General features: G+C 47.4%; 1 protein-coding gene across 2 annotated transcripts in view; it reads left to right on the forward strand.

Annotated features, from left to right (window-relative positions):
* The window catches only part of INSC (INSC spindle orientation adaptor protein), a gene marked incomplete at both ends in the record, with an annotated part of 110,301 nt that overhangs the window by 30,152 nt on the left and 58,591 nt on the right, over nt 1-21,558 (forward strand). For both annotated transcript variants that reach the window (XM_084241090.1, XM_084241091.1), the window contains 3 exons: nt 18,270-18,615; nt 19,632-19,684; nt 20,830-20,953. In XM_084241090.1, the coding sequence (XP_084097216.1) occupies nt 18,270-18,615; nt 19,632-19,684; nt 20,830-20,953 (523 nt within the window). The remainder of the gene's footprint in view (nt 1-18,269; nt 18,616-19,631; nt 19,685-20,829; nt 20,954-21,558) is intronic.

A 21,558-nucleotide genomic window follows, 5' to 3' on the forward strand; every position in this document is an offset into this window, starting at 1 on the left:
AATTCAGTCCGCTTGCGTGGAACCATCCAGCCCCCTTGGGTGAATCATATGGGTTAGACCCTTGTTTGAGACTCTTATGAGTAAATAACATCAGAAGGACCTTTTCTAGATGTGGGTTTTTGAAGGAGTGAAGGGCAGGGGGCACCTGGGCTGGGATCCCACGCTGAATGGATGTGGGCAACAAGAGGGATGAGACAGGGTTCTCAACTGTAATTGAATCTGAATCTCCTGAGAAGCTTTCATAATTAAAAATAATCAAATAAATGAGCCAAAAAACAAAATCCTACTCTTGGAAACTTTAATGTGGGCATAAGTGGTTGAAAGCATATAGGTTTTAGAATTGGAGCTGCTCAACCCCTCTCTGCTTTTTATTAATCATGTCACCTCGGCTGCTGCATAAACTGTACAAGCATCAGTTTTATCTTTTATGACAGGGGAGCAGCAACTGTTGTTTTAAAAGGTTGTGTTAGTGCTGGGGTCCTAGAAGAAGGCCTCTCTAGAGCCCGGGACACTTCATGGTGCACAGCCCACTGTCCCCTAGGCCATCACAATAACATGGACAAAACCTTCCCTATCATCCTCATCAGTGAAAACACTTGCTATTACAAATTGGGACCCAAGTACTTCCCTGGAGGTTCAAGGGCTTATTGGTAGGAGTAGAGGGGGGCAGGAGATCAGCTCTCTGGCTAGCAGGAGATATTTATCTTCTTGTTCTCTGAGCTCCCATCTTTGCATCCAGGGGTACTGAGGCTTCTGTTGGCTCTAGACTAGGGCGTGGTGCTGGAATTTAACCATGGTGGTCAACAAGGTGGCCCCCATCTGCACATGCTCAGGCTGTGCCCTCCACCATCAGACAGCCTCATTTTCTACAGGGACCCTAATACCCGGTCCTTTGATTTCACCTTCTCTGTGGCTAGATTCCTGCTGGGTGAGTTGGAGGCCAGTCTGAGGGGCGCGCATAGGGCCATGTCCAGATGTTCCCCCGCTCCCTGCCTTCTTTCCTTTCTACTACTTCTCTTACCCACAGATCAGTCTGGACACCTTGACATTTTTTTTTCTGGGTTCCTGACAGGAAAGGTGGGGATACTGATCAGTGATCTGGTTTTCTTAACTCCCAAACAGATTTGGTTCAGTCTCATCCAGCACTTGCTGAAATGAGTGCTTTATTTTTTAATTTTTTATTTTTCACATCATTGTTCATTTTAAAACAATATTTGCTTCCCCCCACCCCCTCTGGTGTAGTCCCCATAGAATTTCCTTCCCCAATGCACCCGTGCACCATCACCTCAGTCCCCTGTGCTCCTCCCTCCCTCCCTCCCTCTGATCCCTCTCCCTCCTCCTCTGAACTGAGTGCTTCTTATACAATAACCCAGTCTGCGCAACAGCCCACATGTATACTCAGCTCTATTTTGCAAATGAGAGGTCACCCACAACCTTTGAGATGGAGTTCAGAGTTTGGGGTGGTTCCTAGGGAGCGCCTTTGGGATCAACACCTGTGGAAGGGAGAGGAAGGAATCAGAGCTGTCGTTCATTGGCCATAGCAGCCAGCATCTTTATGTCCCACCTGTCCTGCCATTAGAGTGGGCAGCTTGAGGCAGGTGCGACCTCAGTTGAAGTGCCTCTGAGACATTATCTGGAGGGACTGACAGTTGAGGCAATAAGTCCTTTCCTCAGGTGGCAAGCCCCGACTTCCAACTTATGAGGAAACTGAGGTTTGGGGGGGGGTGTGACTTTCCTGTAGACAGAGCTGATGAGGAACAGAGCTTGGATACTCGTCTCCAGATGGTGCTTGGAGTCGAGAGCTGGCCAGTACTCTCTGCAGTCTGTCTTTCATGCAGTGTCCGTGGGGGCATTCACCAGCATTCCTCTACAAATATGCACTGAGTGCTATCATGTGTCTTGTCTGGTGCTTATGGGCTTCAGGACATGTTGGTGACAGAAGCTGGCATGGTCCCTTCCCTCCTGGAACTAATTTCATGAGTCACTACATCAGACTTGGATTTGCTGCAGGTACACAGCTTCGTCTGAGACCTCTCCTTGTGAGTGAAGCATTCTCCTTACACGGTTTCTGTGCAGCTTGGAGTCAGAGAAGAGCCAGGGGTGGGTGCAGAGTAGCTGGTGGCAGCCACCTCCTGCATCCGCCCTGGCCTGCTAGTGAGGAGCCTCCTGGTGCCCCTGACTCATGGGGGCCGTCACGGGCCAGCCTGTCTGCAAGCAGATAATACCTTGCGTGTGTGCATTCCCGGTCTGTGGCCAGTTTTCTGCTGTTGGGCTGCTGTCCTTGCCTGTGGTGAAATGTGCAGACGTGTAATTGTCAGGGGGATGATTAGACATTTTTTTCTGTCGTTTTAACTGAAAAGAAGGTCAATCAAAGCTGGAATCAGATTCCCTCCCTTCTCCCATCTCCCATGAGAAATCCACAGAAACAAAGGGCATGACCTTGTAAAGGCAGAGGGACAGTGATTCAATAGTTATTTTTTTTAAGAAGAGAAGTTGTTTTTAAATTCCCATGAAATACCAGGAACCAGGATCATAGAGGTATCAAATGCTGTTGCTGGAAGTTTCCTCAAAACTCATTTATGCATTCATGATAAGACAGGGAACTGAGCCCTCTGGAGCAGGATGGAGCACTTCTAATCCTCGATGTCCAATCATTGGACTTTCTTTCTGCAGCTTATCCTTGCGCCCAACTTCCAGTTAAATCCTAGAAACTCTGTCTTAGCCCCAGTGGATTCTCGTTAGCACTGAACTGTAATAGACATCAAAATCATCCATTCATTTATTCATTGGAATGAGGCTTACTAGGACTAAGAACTTACTTTGGGCCAGCCGTGGGTAGGATGGCAATGATTTATATAAATGTTGTCTTCCCACATTAATAAATGGTATCAATGAAACTTGATAGTGAAAAGTCCTAAAGGCTGAATTCACACCTGATTCATATTTGTGCCCCTCACTGTGATTAGAATGCATACAGTAGGAGCTTGGTATGGGGTTACTGAATGAATAAACATTTCATAAATACTTGCTGAGTGAATGACAAATGGTTGAGGAGTCTCGGGTGACTGAGAAATTCAGTAGATTTTATTCTTTTCTCCAAGACATTTCTCTGTCCCCAGCATACCACTCTCATTCTTTTTAGTAGAAAACTGCTGCTTGGAGGAAAAGGGTAAATTAGAGTTTCATTTTGATTAATTTAAATACTCTTTTTGAGAGGAAGCCAAAGGTTTAATTGGTTGATGGAGTCAGAGAGTTGGAGAGACTTTTTTTTCCTCCTAAAGAATAGTATATCAGAAATATTTTTAGTCTCTGGCTTAAAGTTCACTGGAAAAAAGTCTTTTCCATTTCATCATTAAATCTCTTGCATCAGAGCACAGAGCAGTGGGGAGCGTGAACTGGGAACCAGAGGCAGGTCTGCCCCCCTTCTCCCTCCCCCCGCCCTCCCTTCTCCCCCTCCCTCCACCTCCCTTCACTGTCCTTGCCTCCCTAGCTCTGGCTCTGCACGAACCCACTGTGTGTTCTTGGACAACCCTTTCCTTTTATCTCTTTGAGCTTTAGTTTCTTCATCTGATAGCCAGAAGGTAGGCAAAAGTTTCCCCAGGGACCCTTCCAGCTCCAATATTCTAGGAATCTATGCATGAGTTTTGGATAATCTGTTCCCTTTTCTAGTCAAAAATATCTCACTGTAGTGCCTCAGGCTAGGGAAAGCAACGCCATTGCCCCAAAACAAGCTCTTCTCATTCCTTTCTGTGAAAAGCATAAAGAAGTTTAGTGTTCACTTTGTAGCTGGGATGCAAGAGCAGAGGGAGGACAAGGCAAGTGGGGGGCAGTGGGAGAACCCTTCGCTGCAAGTCCTGAGGGGTCGCTCCCCAGTACCCTGTCCCTGGCTTCCTGCTCTGGCTGTACTTCTGGGGCAAACGTGACTGAGATCTGAACGGAGGGGGCCAGTGGGCCCCCAGTGCTGTTCTGAATTTAAGCAACACATGCCCAATCCTTTCCCAGAAAGAAATGAGGCAAGGGTTTGAAAAATGACTAGACATGGCATGTCTTTAAATGATCTCAAGCTTTAAAACACATTGATATGTCACGTAAGGGCACTTTGGCATAGCAGAAAGCCATGCAGTGCATCTGAGGGTTTGGCCATTAACTCAGTGACTGAAGACCATCAAAGAACGCAGCATAATAGTTAAGAGCAAGACTGGTCTCAGGTGACCTGTATTCTTATTTTCACTATCCACCGTGTGGCCTTGGCCAAGTTAGGTAACCTACCAATCTCATGGATTATTTTGAGAGTTAAGCGAGCAATGAAGGTTGAATCAAGCCCTTAGCACTGTATCAGAATGTAATAATTAATTAATATTAGCTTTTTAAAATCCTCACTAGTGGTGATCTCTTAGATGAATTAGATAATGGCTCTAAGCCTCAGTTTCTTCATCTGTCAAGTGGGGATGAAATCCCTAACCACTAAACCACTGTGGAGGCTGGCGGAGACCATGCTTGGCATCCAGACGTGCTCTATTGTTAGTGATCATCCCTCCTTACTGTGTGGGTAGTAAATGCCCTCTGATTTTAGATTTATTTTTGGGAGGACATTGTTTCATACTGCTATTCCTTGATATGAGACTATGCTATGCTTCTTCTCTACCGCAACTCCACCCTGGATAATTCTAGTCTATAAAAAAAAAAAAAAAAAATCATTGGACCAGCAGCTTGGTATGTGGCGATGTCTGTGGTTACATCTGGCTTTGTGTTAGGAATCTGCCAGACTCCAGAAAGCCCAGATTTGGAGCCTTGGTCACCTCCTTCCAGATGTCCAGGAAAGCTGCCATCAGTGAACAAAGTGGGGGGGGGGTCACTTGGGGAGTTGGTATCTGTTTCTCAGGACTCTGCTGAGAGCTGGGCAGGGCTTCTGGGAGCTCTTTCCACTGTCTGGGATGCACTTCTGCCCCGCAGGCATGGGGGTAATCTTTATAGCATCAGGCTCAGATTCCAGTTCACCGTGGACACCCAGGAAATCCAACCTTGGTCTTGGCCTCTGCCTCTCTGGCTCTTTGGTCAGCAACCTTAGAGGCTCTTGTTTGTGGTGGTTTTCCACCACGAAGGGAATGTGACTCATTGCCAGGCCATCTACTTTGACCTCGATTTTCAATTCCATTCCTCTGTGTGAGTAATCAGATCAGTCGCCTGTACTTGCAAAGGGATTTCAGGAGATGGCCGCTCGAAGTTTATGACTGAGGCTGGCTGAACTCTGGGAGTTTTGAGGCACAGGGGCAGCAGGGCCCCCATCACAGGGCCAAACCAGGCTTTTCATGTTGGGGTCAATCAGCAAATCCAATAGGAGAGGTGGAGCCCAGAGAACCAGAGCTAATGACAGAGAGTCAGGCGAGCTGTGCAATTATGGGATGCTCAGTGCTAACACAGTCCAAACTTTAATGAATTGCAGTCCCTAGACTCCAAAATTGAGAAGAGCAGCTCATTATGTGGCGGCACAGTGACCGCGGCTGGGAGTGGACAGGCTGGTGACGGGGCCATGCGGGGTTCATGGGGCCTGGTCTCCTCCCTTGGAAAGCTGGGGGCTCTTAGATGGACCTCTCTGCAGCTCCTGGGCCTTGCTCCTGCTGTGGCCTTGTGTACCCCACTTGTCATAGTGCCTCACTCCAAAACCAAGCAAAATGAAAGCTAATTTCTCCCTGAAGGGGACAGTCATCTCAGCCTAGGCACAGGGTTCAGCCTGGCTTTCTTCTCTCCTCCACCCCCATGCCCTCTCACCTCCCTCCCTGGTCTTCACTTCTTCTCATCCCATACTGTCACTCATCCCATACTGTCACTTCTCATCCCATACTGTCACTGTCTCAGTCCACCTTGCTCCCTCTGTTGTATCACCACCACCTCCTGACAGGTCACGCTCTTGTCTAGTATTTAACCCTGCAATGGTTCATTTTCTACTAACTCTGCTTAGTTATGTCACTGCCCTGCTCCCAGATGGTTTCGGTGGCTCCAGTTGGAAATTAAATCCGGGTCCTAATTGTGGCAATCAAGGTCTTTGATCACGTGGTCCCCATCTCTCTCCTTAGACCCCCTTCCAGCCACTTCTGTATAAGTCCCCCAGCGTTTGAGTCGAATGAGACTTCCTGTCTGACCACTTTGATGCCTTTTCACACATATGTGAAGTTCCTTTTGCCCTTGTCACGCTGGCCCACTCCTCTCCTCCAGGCGCCGGGGCTAATGTCATTCCCTTGGTGTATATATTCCCAGGCAAAGTCAAGTCCTCTGCCTCCCGTGGCCCTGGACTGTCCTGCCGGCAGCAGAGTGGCAGTGTGGTGTGTCGCTGATAAAAGCAGAGACTCTGGACTCTGAAGGCTGAGTCTGAGTGATGGATTGACCACTGAGTTGTCCTCCTCTGTCAAAGGGGGCGGCTGTCTTTTTTCATGGGGTGGGCGGGGAGGAGTAAAGGAGATACTATTAAGAGAGGATAGACACCACCTGGCTCATTGCTGGAATGCAACACATGAGCTACTGTTAAAATTATTACCAGATTGGATTTGTGGCTTCTTGCCTATTCGGGGTCAGGGCTGCACTCTTGGAGAGCTGGGATTTTTCTCCTGGTCAGTTTTGTAGGCTAGAACAGGCTGGTCTGAGCAGGCACACAGAAAACACCAGGACTTGGGGCTCAGGTTGGTTCCCAGCCCCTGCTGGCGCTGAGGCTTGGTACCTGGGGGGCTCTTTCTCCTGGCCTCTGCATCTGGGGGCCCTTTTAGAGGGCAGCTCCGCCAGTGCAGCCCAAAGTGAAGGATCTCTTGCCTCTGGAGTCCGCCCACCTCTGGGGTCAGAGACCCCTTGGTCAGAGCGTGATGTGTGGGGGCGGAGAGTGTAGTGAAGGACCGGAGTTAGCAGGGAGGGAGGGCTGGAGGCGGATGGAGAGCGAGTCGTGACTGCGGAGTCTCCTGTGACTTGAATGAGTCACGCCTGTGACTGTGTAGATAGGCTCTTGGAAACCCTCTAGTGGAGACGTCTGTACTCTCACCTGCCTCTTGCAGAGCCCTGGATGGTAAGTCACGCTTAGATCTGTGCATTCCCCGAAAAGTTCCACTTTGGCGAATGAAAGCACTTTCCATACAGTGAGGAGGAGAGTGGAAAGGGACAGACAAAGCCGACCTCTTATAAGTCTGTACATCAAGTCTCATATTATGGCTACAATGCTCGAGGACGCGCTGAAGCTGAGAGTGTGTGTGTGTGTGTGTGTGTGTGTGTGAAAATGCATTTATCATCTTTACCTGACAAGCACAACATACTATCCGAACGGAGCACAGACTTTTATTAAGCAGCTAACAGTAGCATTAAAGAACATGATGTCTTGAGTCCTTTGGGCCAGGTTCAGAGCTATGCTTTGCCACTGAAAAGCTGGGTGCCCTCAGAGAGTTCACTTACCCTCTCCAACCTTCAGGTTCCTTATCTGTAAAAATAAGATCAGTCCCCTTCTCACATGTCACAGTGAGAACTACCAGAGTGATCCGTGTGAGGCCGTCCACACGACAGCGTGCAGGACCCAGCCTGAATAGACGTCAGCAATAACACTGGTGGATTTCAGCTCCCCTGAGCCTCATGACAGAAGAATATGGCTGTCCAGGTGGTGGTTATTTCTGTTTGATAGATCTTAACACGGCACTCAGTTCTGTAGATAGTCACTGCGCCCCTTCAGGGCTAGGGGTAGCATGGGGGGAGGACAGGACAGACACCAGCCCTGCCCTGCTTACAGTCTAGTGAACAAAGCAGACTCGACTCAAAGAGGTAGCAGTGGAGAGTTGTCATGATAATGGGGGAATGACAAGGCACAGGGACACTTGGGACACAAGTTCATCTAGGAGTTGGAGAAACGCCTGCAGAAGAGACATCTAGGGCAAGATTTCAAGGATGTGCAGGTATCAGCAAGGTGGAGGAAAAGGTGGGGGCAAGGTACTTGCATGTGCAAAGTCTGGGCAGCTGGAAGTGCAGCAGAAGGACTGGAAGAGCTCATTGTGGGTGAAACAATGGCTCAGAACGAGGGGGGAAGCAGGTCCCGGGACCTGAGGCTCAGAGAGGGTAAGTGTTTAAATGACACACTGCTAGAAGAGGTAGAAGTGGGACAAGGGCAGGCGAGGGCTCCTCGCCAGGTGCTCTGGCTGTCAGTATCCTCATACACGTAATGAGAATCCATGTGCACACATGCCTGCTTTTCAGAGGTTAGAAAATGAGTCATTCACGAGTTAATGAAAGGCCAGGGAGTATTAATAGTGTCCTTTCTCTCTCTGAGGGCATCTGAAATGCCAGAGTTAATAAGACAGGCTCTGAGTCATCAGAGAAGAGGCAGCTGTCAAATGTACACATTGGCTCATTGCACTGGAAATAGTTACCTGGAGCCAAATTCGTGTTCCTTGGTTTTCTGAAACAGAAGCAGCAGCACAGTCCATTAGGCTGGAGGGATCAGGAGGTGGTGAGAGCACAGGCTTTGAATCCGGCAGAACTGGATTGAGATCTTGGCTCTGCCATTGACGCACTACCAGAACTCCTGTGTGCTCTCCTCTGTAAAATGTGGACAATAGTGTCGCAGTGAATGGAGGATAAGTGTTGTACATGTAAGAACTTGATATGTGCCTGGCATGTAAATGTACCTCCATAAGTAGTTTCCTTTAGAGTGTATTTGGAACTATGCTAGATTTGAAAAAAAATTAACATGTTAGAGTGATGAAATGTCTGCCCTCCCTTCAAGCCCCCCCATTTGACTGATGGGAAGCAATAGCCTAGAGAGATGGATGGGACAAAGTGAGTGGGGAGGGCTCCTGTTCCTGCCCCCTCCACAATGACTCCCAGTTACTAGCTTTGAGGTGAGTCGGTGGGTCAGCTCTCCCGGGAATATAGAAAATGTAGCATCAGTTCTCTTACCAAGTTACTCTGAACAGTTTAATTGATGAACAGAACATGTTCTGGAACACACATATCAAAGGGTAGGATGAATAATGAAAATGGACATTTCTGGGGAATGATCTGAAAATGCCAGGGCCACAGCTTGGAGCAGAGGGCGGTGAAGGGGACAGCAGGAAACACAGAGGGAAGGCGGCTAGGTGGACACAGGGGGCATCTTGCAGTGCCCGTAGAGAGCCCACTTCCTGGTGTAGCAGGCATGGACAGGTCAGCCTTGATTTCTGAACTCTCCAACAGCCTTCTCTGGGGAAGGCTGCACACTTCACGTGTGGACCTGGTTTGGTGAGAGACCACTGTCTGCTCCTTACACAAAAGCCCGGCGCACAGAAAAGGCCGGTGCTGATGCAGCTCAGTGAAGGATTCAGAAACAGATCCAAAGCAGGGCGAAGAAAACACTGGAAGATTTGAACAAGATCAGAAAAGCAATGTTGCCTGTAGTCACAATTTGCTGGGGTTTTTCTGGTGTGAGGGGTTGGAATGTAATGCACTAACATACTGTACATTATTTATAATTTGTTGCATAAATGATTATGCTTAAATTAACTGTTTAGTAAACAGTTTATCATTCACTGCATAGCAGAGGTTAAGTTATTCTAAATTAATCTGTGTGTTGATTTTTTATAAAACCCTTCATGAGAGAGGCTCCCAGGTAAGGGCAGGTGGACCCAGCTGACTCTTGGTGACAAGATTCCCGGATGACTACAAGAATTATTCTGTTTACTCAGATTGAAACCCACGGTGCTTGCAGTGGCCCCCAAGGCCCTAAATGATCCCCCAGAATCTTTTCCCTGGCTCACCTCCAGCTCATCTTTCCCTGGCTCTCTCCATATAGCTACTCTCATCTCCAAACTGTTTCCCTAGCCAAGCAGGCATGCTCGCCTGAGGCCTTTGCACACTCTGTTTCCTGGGTCTGGGGTAACCTGTGCCCTTATTTTAGCCTGGCTGATTCTCCCACCAACTCAAAGTGTTTACTCAAGTCTCGTTCACAATTGGCTCCACCCTGAGAACATGTTCAAAGTGGCAGTTACATTCCTGCCTCCTGCATGAACAATCACGTGGCACTTATTTAAACTCTACTTTTTCATGGAAATTATCTGCTTTTAACCTATTGTGCATGTTAAATACTGTTTTTTTTTTTTGGACCAGGATTTGCCTGGGAGACACTGCTTAATGTTTAAACCTTATCCAGCTGGTTAAGGTTCTTTTACGTTGGTTACTGCCACCTTGCGTGACAGCCATCTCCTCTGGGATCTCTGATCTCCCTTTAGCCACTTCCCCAGGCTCCAGTCCACACACCCTTGCCTCATCTACAGACCTCATCTGTCCTTTGACAGCAAGCCAGTGCCCGCTAGTGCAGAGCAGACCGGAAGTGGGGCAAGGGCTGCTGAAGGCGCTCCCCAAACAGAGGTTGCTTTGGCTCACAAAGTGCCTGTCCTAAAGGTCTCTTGGGCTCTACTGACATTTTGTAAGACCTATTAAAACAAAACACTTTAGTGTCACATCTTTCATGGAGTCGAGTTACATGCCCAACTCTCACACTTTTACCCATGGGTTCTTTGACATCCCAATTTAAGACACAATCGGCCTCTCCTGAAGTGCAGTCCCAAAGCAGAGAGTGGGGTGACTGCAGGGGTTTCCAATGCAAGTTCAGGAAATATGTTCAGCTGGCATGCAAGGCTTCACCCCGTGTTTCCTGGGCAATCTGTGGGTTAAGTGATTCAGTTAAGGATTTATTGAAACCCACTGAGTGTCAGCCCTTGTGCTGAGGACAGTGATGCTGAGATAAATCAGACAGCACCTGCCTTTGAGGATATGTCAAAGTCTGGTGGAGGAGATGGGTGGAGAAGCTGGGTAGTGTGGCCCGTAGGCAGTCAGTCTGGAAACAGCCTGCCTGCATGGAGTTCTGACTCTCTTAAATCATGGAAATCTGCATCTTCATGTTTCGTCTGCACAATGGAGACGATAACAGTGTGCCCCTAATCAGATTATTGAGCATGTAATCATGCATGACATGCTCACAGTCCTTAAGGCACTCTAAGGGCTCAATAAACGTTAGCTATTATTACTGGTGACTTGTCTATATTTTCTTTCCATGTGCCTTCAGAACTGTTTCTCATTCAGTTCTCAATTTTTTTTTTAGCTAAACACAATTGCATGATTATCCCAGTGGTCAGGTTGCAGCTCAGCCGCTCAGCGTGCTGGGCCAGGCCAGACAGGGAAAAAGGATAGAGATGTCCTCAGCTGCCTACTCATTTTGCCCTCCACCTGCTGGGCACCAGAACTCCTGACCCCCCTCCCGACCTGGCCAGAGTTGGCCTTGGCTCTGAGAGGGATGTGCCTGGCTGATGGTTCTGGGGATTAACCCCTGAGTGGGGTTGAGAGGAGACAGGAGCTGTGGATTTACTAATCTGCTCGGTTTAGTCTTCTCAGTGTGTTTGCTGGTTGCTTGGGGAGAAAGAGGAGGTATCTGTTTAAACAATCTCTAGAAGTCAGTTATTTTAAGCTCATTCTTAAAGAAAACCAGATACTGCTTGCAGGCACCCCTGTCTGTCCTCATTTCAGAGGCTGTCACCCTGGCGGGTGGCTCAGCCAAAAGTGGTTTTGGCCTGAAAACAGCAATTACATCTGTGGAGCCTGTGGTCCTGGTTCACCTTCTACCCAGAGCTTTCAGCAGGTCAGTGTCTCAAAGCTTTCCTCCATCTTCCTGTTGCTCACAACAAGTCCCTGAAGTGCTTGCCTAGCAAAATGATCCTGCTCGCCTCCTCATGTTGTGGCTGCCCTGTCTTGCTCTCTGCTCCTCTACTGCAATAAAGCAGGAAGAGCAAAGCATAGCGGTTCAGAGCTCACTCTGGAGTCAGAGAGACCAGGGTTTCCATTTTGTTGTTGCTCCTTTTTGCCCAAGTGGTTTTGCTTCTCTGACCTCAGTTTCCTTATCTGTAAAATGGGTACAATAATAAGACCTAACTCAGGCAATTGTCCTGAGGACTAAGTCAAATAATTCTTGTAAAGCACTTACAAAGGGAGCTAACATTTCTGAGCACGTCCTCAGGGCCAGGCAGTGTCCTATGCTCTTCATATTTACCACTTAATTTAATTCTTCCACAATCTGGTGTGGAAGGTTCTATTACTGCCTTGGTTTTATAGATGAGGAAATTGAAGTCAAGACATTTCCTCAAAAGACTAATGTAAGTTGTTAAAAGCCAGGATACTAGGTATACTGGTTGGAGAGTGAAAGGGACCCAGGGGGCTCCTGGGGTGCAGAAATATTCTATTTCTTTGTCTGGTTCCTGTATATACAGGTATATGGATCTTATGAAAATCTACCAAACTGCAGCTCAATATTATTATTAGTTCATTTTTCATTTCAATGAAAATTACAGAAAAGTGAAAGAAAGCAGCAGTGGCCATTTGCCTTAGGTCACAAAGATTGAGTATTTGAACCAGCCCTCCCACCGTGCCTTCATCAACTTGGGGGATTAACCCCTGAATGTGCAAGTCTTGTTGAACTGGATTTCCATCTGAGGGATGCCCTGAGGAGCCCTCGGACTGGGCATTTGGATTCTGGTTCCTTCCCTAGACCCCATTTTGTTTTTAAAGAAAGTTTAAAAATGTTTGCATAGGTTGAGATTTACAGTGATAGCACAGAGATTCCTCATAGATCCCACACCCAGTTCCCCCAGTTTTTCGTGTCTTACACGAGCGCAGTATATTTGTCACCACTAAGCAATGGGCATTAGCCTGTTACTAGTCACCAAATCCCAGGCTTTGTGGGGAGTTCACAAGTTTTTCCCATGAATGTCAATTTCTGTCTTAGGATACCACCTAGGATGTCCTATTAGATTCAGTTGCCACATCTCCCTAGTCCCCTCTGGTCTTTGATGGGGTTTCAGTCTTCTGAAAACTGTCCCTGCAGTTTTGAGGGGTACTGGGGAAGTGTACTGTAGAATTTGCCTGTCTTTGGGTTCCTGATCCTTTTCCAGCATGGGACTGAGGTTATGTGTTTTGGGAAAAATGCCATGGGGAAGGGTCCCACATCAAATCAGGGTACATACCACCCACATCCCCAGAGAAGGCCCCTTTTATCTCATCACATCGGAGTATGTGCTACCAGCACGACTTATCAGCGGTCAGGTTAACTCTGATCACTTGGTTAAAGTGGTGTTTGTCAGATTTCTCCACTCTAAAGCTATTTTCCCCCGTCTCTCTATAATCTTCTTTGAAATTGAGTCACGAAGCGCAGCCCACACACAGCTCCTGCTCGATCCCTTTTTAATCATAGAGTTTATCTGACGCAAGACCTGTAAACACGCATTGATTCAAGTATTTGCGCAGGTAGAGATGCGTAAACGCACAGCCAGACACCCAGACAGGGACACGCAGATAATACAGACACGCTCGGATGAGTTCATATCCACAGACGCAGACACTCATCGACACAAATACACAGAGACTGGAGAAATCGATAATTTTGTCATTCCATTTCCCTTACCAGCAAAGTGATAAATCAACTGGGATTTTAATTAACACACCTTCTGAAGTTAAAACTTTTGTTTTAATTCTTAAAGATCTGGAGTGTGTACTGATTATGCTTCTGTGCAAGTTGGAGGTAGAGGGAGTGAGTTTGGGATCTATTTAGACCTCCTTAATGGGCCCTGGCCGGAGGCATTCAGGGGCTCTGACTCCCTCTCCCTCCCTTTGCCATCCAGGCCAGTAACTAATGAGGGATGTGAGTAGTTTCCAGCTAAGGAACCCTGACTCTTCCCCAGGGAGATATGCTCATAACCACCCAGCACCAGAGGTTTCCTTTGAGCAGGTACAAGACTCAGGTGTTGTGATATAGCATCTTTCAAGCCCACCGGTATCTGCCTTTGTTGCTCTGCCCTGCAACCCTTCAGTAGCTTCTCAGGGCTCCCACATAAATGTCTAATCTCTACTTGGGCATTCAAAGTTTCTCAAGATCAGGGCCTTGTCCAGCTTTCTAGCTTTCACTCTCCCTGCTTCCTCTTTTCAGAATATATAACAACCCAACTGGCTACTCTTACGCTATTGTCTGGAGCATCCTGGAATCTGCCCTCACTGTCTTCACATGTCCAAACCCTACCAAGCTCTGAAGTCACCTTCTCTAAGCACCTCCTCTTGATCCTCAGCTGCAAGGGACAGCTCCCTCTTTGAATTCCCAGAAAACCTCTTTTGCAAGAGATGGTACAGACTCAATTTTGCTTAGTTATTTGTGCTTTAGAAAAGGTTCTTTTGCAGGGCCTCCCTGGAGGTGCAAAGGGTTAAGCACCACTGTGAAGCGATCTGCAGCCTCTGCAGCACGAGTTCAATCCCCAGCCATCCAGGGAGCAACCCACATGGTGCAGCAGACCTCTCCTGTCTCACCCACTGCTCCCCTCAGCGGTGTGTTTCAGTCAGTCTGCCTATTCTGTTCCCCACTCTGTCTCTGGTGAATTCTCTCGCCCCCTGCATCTCCTGCCTATACTCCAGCTTTTATATGCATAGATGAATAAATCTTAAAGAAAAAAAAAAAAGAAAAGGTTCTTTTGCTAGCAGATATAGAAATGAACTCTTGGACTTGTTCCCCAGCCCCCAAATGATTCCGGAGTACTTGGTGGCACAACTGAAGTTGCTGTTGTGAATGTGACCTGTGTCTAACAGCTCCAGTCTCTGACCCTTGGCTCTAAGTTTCACCATTTAGGGGAAGAGTTGGAATCAGTGCTACTCAGTTTAGGAGCCACCCTGGACCAACCACCACCTCTGGCCACGGGGGGGTCACCCCTGTGTTTGGGAAGGGGACAAGTTGGCCTAGGTTGCCACACTAAGATGCAGCTAATGTAAAGGGTCTTTGCTATTGATGGAAGGATGCCAGGAAGACAAAAATGACAGATGTCCACTGTGAAGTGTTTATGAAGAGGATGCGTCAGCAATGAGTGACTGATTCACTTGTTGTATCTTGAAGTCCCTCGGTCCATTTGCCTCCTAGTCCTGTATCTCTAAACATAACAATCATGTTTTTCCATCCTTTACATCTCCAGTTAGTCATGCTGGTCTTGGGGCTCTCTCTGGGCACCCTTGAGTATAGGAGGCATATGAAGTCCTGTGCAGAGAAACAGCAGTAAGTGCCTCCCACTCTGCTACTCATTCACTGACAAATGTTCAGGGAGTCAGAAAACTTAAATAAGGCACCAGGAAAAAGAATAACTATAAGAAAGAAAATATCAAAATCAACAAACAACTATGAACCAGAGACACTCTATGGGGGGTGGGGGGTGGGGAAAGGAGGGCTTGGGGTCAAAGTAAGGGGGTTGTAATTGTATGGGGAATATAAAAATAAAATTTAAATAAATATGTTAAAAAAAATGTTCAGGGAGTAGCTGAGAGATGTCAGGCGCTGGCAAGAAACCAGATACAAGGGACCATCCTACCCAGGACTGGAGACTGCAGACAAACACACCAGTTCCATCCGGGTGGCTTTAATGGAGGGTACCCAGAGAGTATGGGGCCCTGGGAGGAGCCGATGAGCTCTGGCTAGTGCTTTTCAGAGAAGGTAACATTAAAACAAGGTCTTACCCAGGGAGAGGAGCTGGCCACCCAGAGAAGATGGAAAGGGGATTCTTTGAGAGATTACTGCTGTGCAAAGCTTCAGGGGACTGTGAAAGAGAGTGGTGTATTTGGAAATCAGGGAGGCAGAGTGTACCTGGAGTGTGTTCACAGCAAGGATGCTAAGAGTTGGCAGAGATGCAAAAGGGAGCTGTGTGGGAAGGGAGGCTGGGGCCAGATGGTGGAAGCCCCTCTAGCCAAGTCTCAGGAATTTTGACTTAGTCAGGGAACAGGGGCCAGGGGGCAGTGAGAACTCACTCAGGGGAGCGACCATATCTATGGAGGAAGCTCTCCTGCATTAGCTTTGGGAAGTGGATACGGACCACTTACAGACCTGCAGTTCTGCCCCTGGGGTCTATGCCAGAGCATGAAGATGTTAGTCTGTGTAGACATACGTATGAGGGTGTTCCCAGCAACCAAGAGCTGAAAACAGAGTACCCAACAATGGGGACATGGCTTAATTGTGGTATATCTACAATATGGAATAATTTTAAGATGTTGAAGAGAATGTTTTACGTCTGTACTGGATAATTTGGAGAGGTTTCCATGTTGAGTAAGAAAAATAAAAAAAATGCGTACATATTGTGAAACCTTTGTAAAACAAGCAAAGGGTCAGAAGAGCCTGCAAATACATACACTTAGGTGTCAGTGGGAAAATAGGGAATGATTCTCATTAATTTACCTTGAGGGAGTAGAGGATTGAGGAAGCCATACTGAGGTATAGTGGAGTAGCAATTGTCTATGAAGAGTACAGGTGATGTAAGACCATTTAATGTGAAGTTCAATATGAGTTTCTAAAGATGGAATGGGCGAAGGGCTCTGCGATGTCACATTCTCTACAAAATAGCTGTTTTCATGAAAGGAAAAGGAGAAAAAAAAGAAAGGATAGTGGTGAGTTTTTTTTTTTAATTTTGCTTTTTAACATTTAAGAAAACGTGTATGATTTCTGTGATTAAACAGTTAAGTCTTGTGGTTAAAAATGAACCTTGTAGGGCCTCCCTGGTGGTGCAAGGGGTTAGGACGCAACCTGTGAAGATGTCTGCAATCTCTGGAGCACAAGTTCGATTCCCCAGCCAGGGAGCAACCCACATGGTGCAGCAGACCTCTCCTGACTCGCCCGCTGCTCCCCTCAGCAGTGTGTTTCAGTCAATCTCCTTGTTCTGCTCCCCACTCTGTCTCTGGTGAATCCTCTTGCCCCCCACACCTCTGGCCTGTACCCCAGCTCTTGTATGCATAAAGAAATAAATCTTTAAAAAAAAAAACCCTTGTATTCAAACAGTTGCATCATTCAGAAAGTGCTATTCCTTCTCCCTAAATAATAGTCAGCATAAAGACCTCTCCTGACCATGATGACTGGAGTAGGCCCTTGTCACTATACTTGCATTTGGTACCTCTGTCCCACCGACTTGGCTTTACCGGTGAAGCAATTGCTCGCTGGATCATACACAGCCCTACAGGAACTGCTCCAACCTCACCCTCCACTGCTCTGACCTCAACCCCGCCCTCCCTCCTCCTGGCTGACTGCGGTCTCCTTGCTATTCCTCACATCTCAAGGACATTTCTGCCCCAGTACCTTTGCACTTGCTGTTCTCACCATCACCCTGAGACAATTTTCTCCCATATATCCAGATGGCTCACTCTATGTCCTTCAAGCTTGGGCTCAAATGGCCCTTTCTCTGAGTCTGCTCTGATCCACTTGTTTAAAATCATAGTGCTCACTCCCTCTTGACCCCCCCCCAAGTCCTGTCTATTCTTCTTTCCTGCTCTCATTTCCTTCATAGCATTTAGTAGTTTCAACATATTCTATGCATTGCTCTTTATTTTGAAAATTACTTTGAAATTGTTCTTTCATTTGAGTGTAACCTTCACAGGGCAGGTGATTTTTATTTACTTGTTTGCTGTTACAGCCCAAGGGCTTAGCATATACTTGGCACATAGTAGGCACTGAATACTTATTTGTAGAATGATTGGTGGCAGGTATAGAATGGTTTGAGGCAGGCAAGATTCATGTTCAATTTTCCTCAATAATCTGAAATTACTGAATTTTATTTGACTTAGTAAATTTTAAAGTGAATTTTATTTGGTCTTGGGATCTAATCTATATTCTCATACTGACTATATTTTGTTTTGCACCATTACAAAGTAATGTACATGTTCATGTTAGAAAAATTGGAAATCAGAGGAGAGGTGAAAAAAAGGAAAAAGGCTTTAATTCATCACCTATAAAGAACCACTAACAGTTGACTATCTTTCCTTTCATTATTTTTTTTCTAGAACCAGCTTTGAAACAGAATTATAATAATTGCATGTTTATATTTTTACATTCTGCTTTCCCCGTTCTATCAGTGCACACATATTTCATTGCTACAAATTTTGGGAAAGCACTGTTTTAAATAAATGTGCACACTATATAACCATGTGGCTGTACCATAATTCACTTAACAGCATGGATATTGATTTTTAGGCTATTTCCAGTTCTTCTTGCAAAGATCACCTAGTTATCTGTCACTCTTCATTGCCTGTGTTTGTCTGGCCCTCTGTGCCTCAGTCTTGCTATCTGTAAGATGGACATAATGAGAAATAAGGATTAAAGTAAACGAACACAAGAAACAGTGATGAGTATGTAGTAGGTATGTAGTAAACATCAGATGGTCTGGGACTGAAATTTTTAAGAAATGTGGAGAATTGATGGTTCTGTCCCCTGCCGGTAGGCTGCACCTGATGCAAGTGGATTCTGTCCAGCGCTGGATGGAGGACCTGAAGCTCATGACCGAGTGCGAATGCATGTGTATCCTGCAGGCGAAGCCCATCAGTCTGGAGGAGGATGCACAGGGTGACCTCATTCTGGCGGGTGGCCCCGGGCCCGGGGACCCCTTGCAGCTGCTGCTCAAGCGGGGCTGGGTCATCAGCACCGAGCTGCGCAGGATCGGGCAGAAGCTGGCGCAGGACCGCTGGGCACGCGTGCATAGCATGAGCGTGCGGCTGACCTGCCATGCCCGCTCCATGGTCAGTGAGTACAGCGCTGCCAGCAGGAGCTCCTCACAGGAGATGGGCCAGGTGAGCTGCTCTGGATGGCTTGGGAGGGTGCTTGGAGTGGGGATGCTTTTTACATGTGTGGGTCTGAACTGTGTGGAATTTGAACCTTTCGTAAGGTGGCCAGGGGCTACCCTTTTCTTCCAAAAAAGGATAGAAGAAAGCAAGGACTTCTGCTGATAGCCCCTACATGCCGGGCACCACGCTGGGTGTTTTTACACACATCTCATTTAACCTCTACTACCTGTGAGGCAGATGTCACCACTAAGGCTTTGCAACAGCATAGTGTACCTGCTTGAATGCCAGACTGCCTGGGTTAAAATGTCAGCTCTGCTGTGTGACCTTGGCAAGCTACTCACCTTCCCTGTACCCTAGTTCCATCACCCTAATGAATATAGTGCTGCCATTAGTGCTACCATAGGTCTGTTGTGAGACTAAATGAGTTACTGCGTGAAAAACATTTTAAAAAGACGATTAAAAGTATTAGCTAGCATCATCGTCCTTACTTTATAGATGAGAAAACAAACTCAGAACCAAAGTCACTTCCCAAAGTTATGTCATGAATGGCTTAAGTGGCTTCAACCCAAGCCTCTCTAATTTCAAAGCCTGTGACTTTAAATTTTCTTCTCAAAACCCAGCATGATCCATTAAAATCCCCTGCCCTGCCCCTTTCATTATTTCTCTTTCCTAGGGCTTTCACTTTCCACCTGAGTACTGTATCCTTTTCCTTGCTGCACTCTGCAGACAATAAACTTCTGTTCATTCTTTGAAGCGCAGTTCAAATATTCCTTTTCTGAAGCTTCCCAGATGCCCTGGCATAACTAACTTTAGTTTTCTTTCTTTCTTTTCTTTTCTTTTTTGAGCTCCCCTAAGATCTGATGATAATCTCTTTTGCCATCCATCCCTACAACGTTTTGTAGTTTATGTGGCAAATCCCATGAATGTTTCTTCATCTTTAGGGCCAGAGGGCCCAGCGCTGCTGTTGGTCTTTGACCAGTGCTTATGGAACTCAGTAAGTAAGTGGATCTATTTTTCTACAGATTGAGAAGCTGCTAATGGAGAAGTGCTCAGAGCTCTCAGCAGTCACCGAGAGGTAAATGTGGACAGATGGGCTGCCAGCCTGACCTCAGGAAGGGGAAGGAGCATCTTCTTCCTACGTGGGTGGGGGTGGGGGTGGGGGTGGGGGTGGGGGGGTGTTACCTGGTGGTGGTCTGGGAATTTTCTTTCTCTCGTTTTTTGTTATCAAACTTAAGAAATTCTCTTGGGATTTTCTGCCCCATTTTCAAGCCCCAGGGAGACTATAAAAGGCAGAGGGGAGATCCAAGCAAAGGAAGAAGCGTTCTTGGGGGTTGGTAACAAGGAAAAGGCTTCCATAGCTTTGGGGGACCACTTGGCCCCCCAAATCAAAGAAAAGGTGAAAGCAGATACTTACAGTCCTATGCACACATACGCACAAACAGGGATGTTCACATACACTTGCTCATAGGAGATGTATAAACACACTCACAGAGTCGTAGGAACACACTCACGCCCTCCTCTCCAAGTCTCACACACAAACTTGTGGACATTTACACTCAGTCACTAACCTCGAATATACACTCCGTGCTCGCTGATACTGTCCCTCACCCTTTCCAGGCCCCAGGCCCTGGAGGAAAAATTGGGAACTGGGCATCCACCCCCTTGGGCCCCAACAGGGTCTTTGGCCATCCAGTGTGGAGACTCCTCAGATCCTAGGGGTAAATTTGAGCCTGATGGTCTCACCCAACCCTTTACATTCTGTCTGGAAAGAAAATCCTCAGGGCTCCTTTCTGTACATTGTACGCAGTCAGCTCTTAAAGGGTCACTGGCATGTCCTAGACCTTCTGTGTAAGCACTGTTAGCACCTGGTGCTCCATGCTCTCCCCCTGCTGCTCCCATCCCACACCCCAAGGCCGAGATCCTGGCTGCAGTCATGCAGACTGTCTCAGGGAGAGAGACCCAGAGGTGTGGATTTGGCTCATTTCTGATAGCCTCTCTTCTGGGGACATGAGCAGCTGGCTTCCACCTCAGGCCCATCGGACACTAGGGGGTCAGGGGCAGGGAGCTGTGCAATAGTCCATCTCTGAGTCCCCAGAGGCTGAGACCCTAGGCTATTTTTCACCACCACCAGGCCAGCAGCAGACCCAAGGCTTGCCACTGTCGTGACTCTGGGCTGACCCCTGCCCCTTCCAGTGGCCCACCTGTGTTTCTTTTCCCCAGGTGCCTGCAGGTTGAGAATGAGCACGTCTTGAAGTCCATGAAGGCCTGCGTGAGTGAGACGCTCAGCATGCTGGGCCAGCACTTTGGGCAGCTGCTGGAGCTGGCCCTGACCCAGGAGGTGCAGGTCAGTGCAGGTGGCAGATGGGTGTTCGTGTAGAGTCCTGGGGCTGAGGGGGTAGGCAGGGAGACTGGGTCAGGCTGGGGAAATTCTGAGGTGGACTTTTTGGGGAGACATCCTCCTCAGGCCACCAAAATGAACTCCAGCACCAGAGAGAGTACTGTGAGAACCGAGCAGAGGCTTTCCAAGCATTTAGTGAAAATTGGATCCCAGAGAGGAAAGAGACTTACCCAAGGTCACACAGCATGGCAGTGGTGAGGCCCAGCACCTCCCGATTGCACTCAGTATCACTCCCACTGCCCTCAGTCTGTGCTGAGTTGTCATTCATAGTGCACACAGTGGGTCCTTAGTCCTGAAAGACTTAAGGCACCTGTAGGGAATAAGCCATTTTTGGAAGTCCTGGCAACACAGAAGAATCTAGAAAGGTCGTATAGTCCAGGTTGTACCTCTAATCAGACTCCAGCTTGATTCTACAGTACAAAGACAAGGTCTCTGGAGCTTGAGAGATCTATTTGATCAAGTTTCTTAACCTTTTCACCTCATTTTCCCTCATCTATAAAGTAAAAACTTCCCCAAGAAAAAAGTGAGAGGACTAAGCAAACGATATAGAG

The sequence above is a fragment of the Talpa europaea genome (genome assembly GCF_964194135.1).
Source record: "Talpa europaea genome assembly, chromosome: 1".
Taxonomy (NCBI): Eukaryota; Metazoa; Chordata; class Mammalia; order Eulipotyphla; family Talpidae; genus Talpa; species Talpa europaea.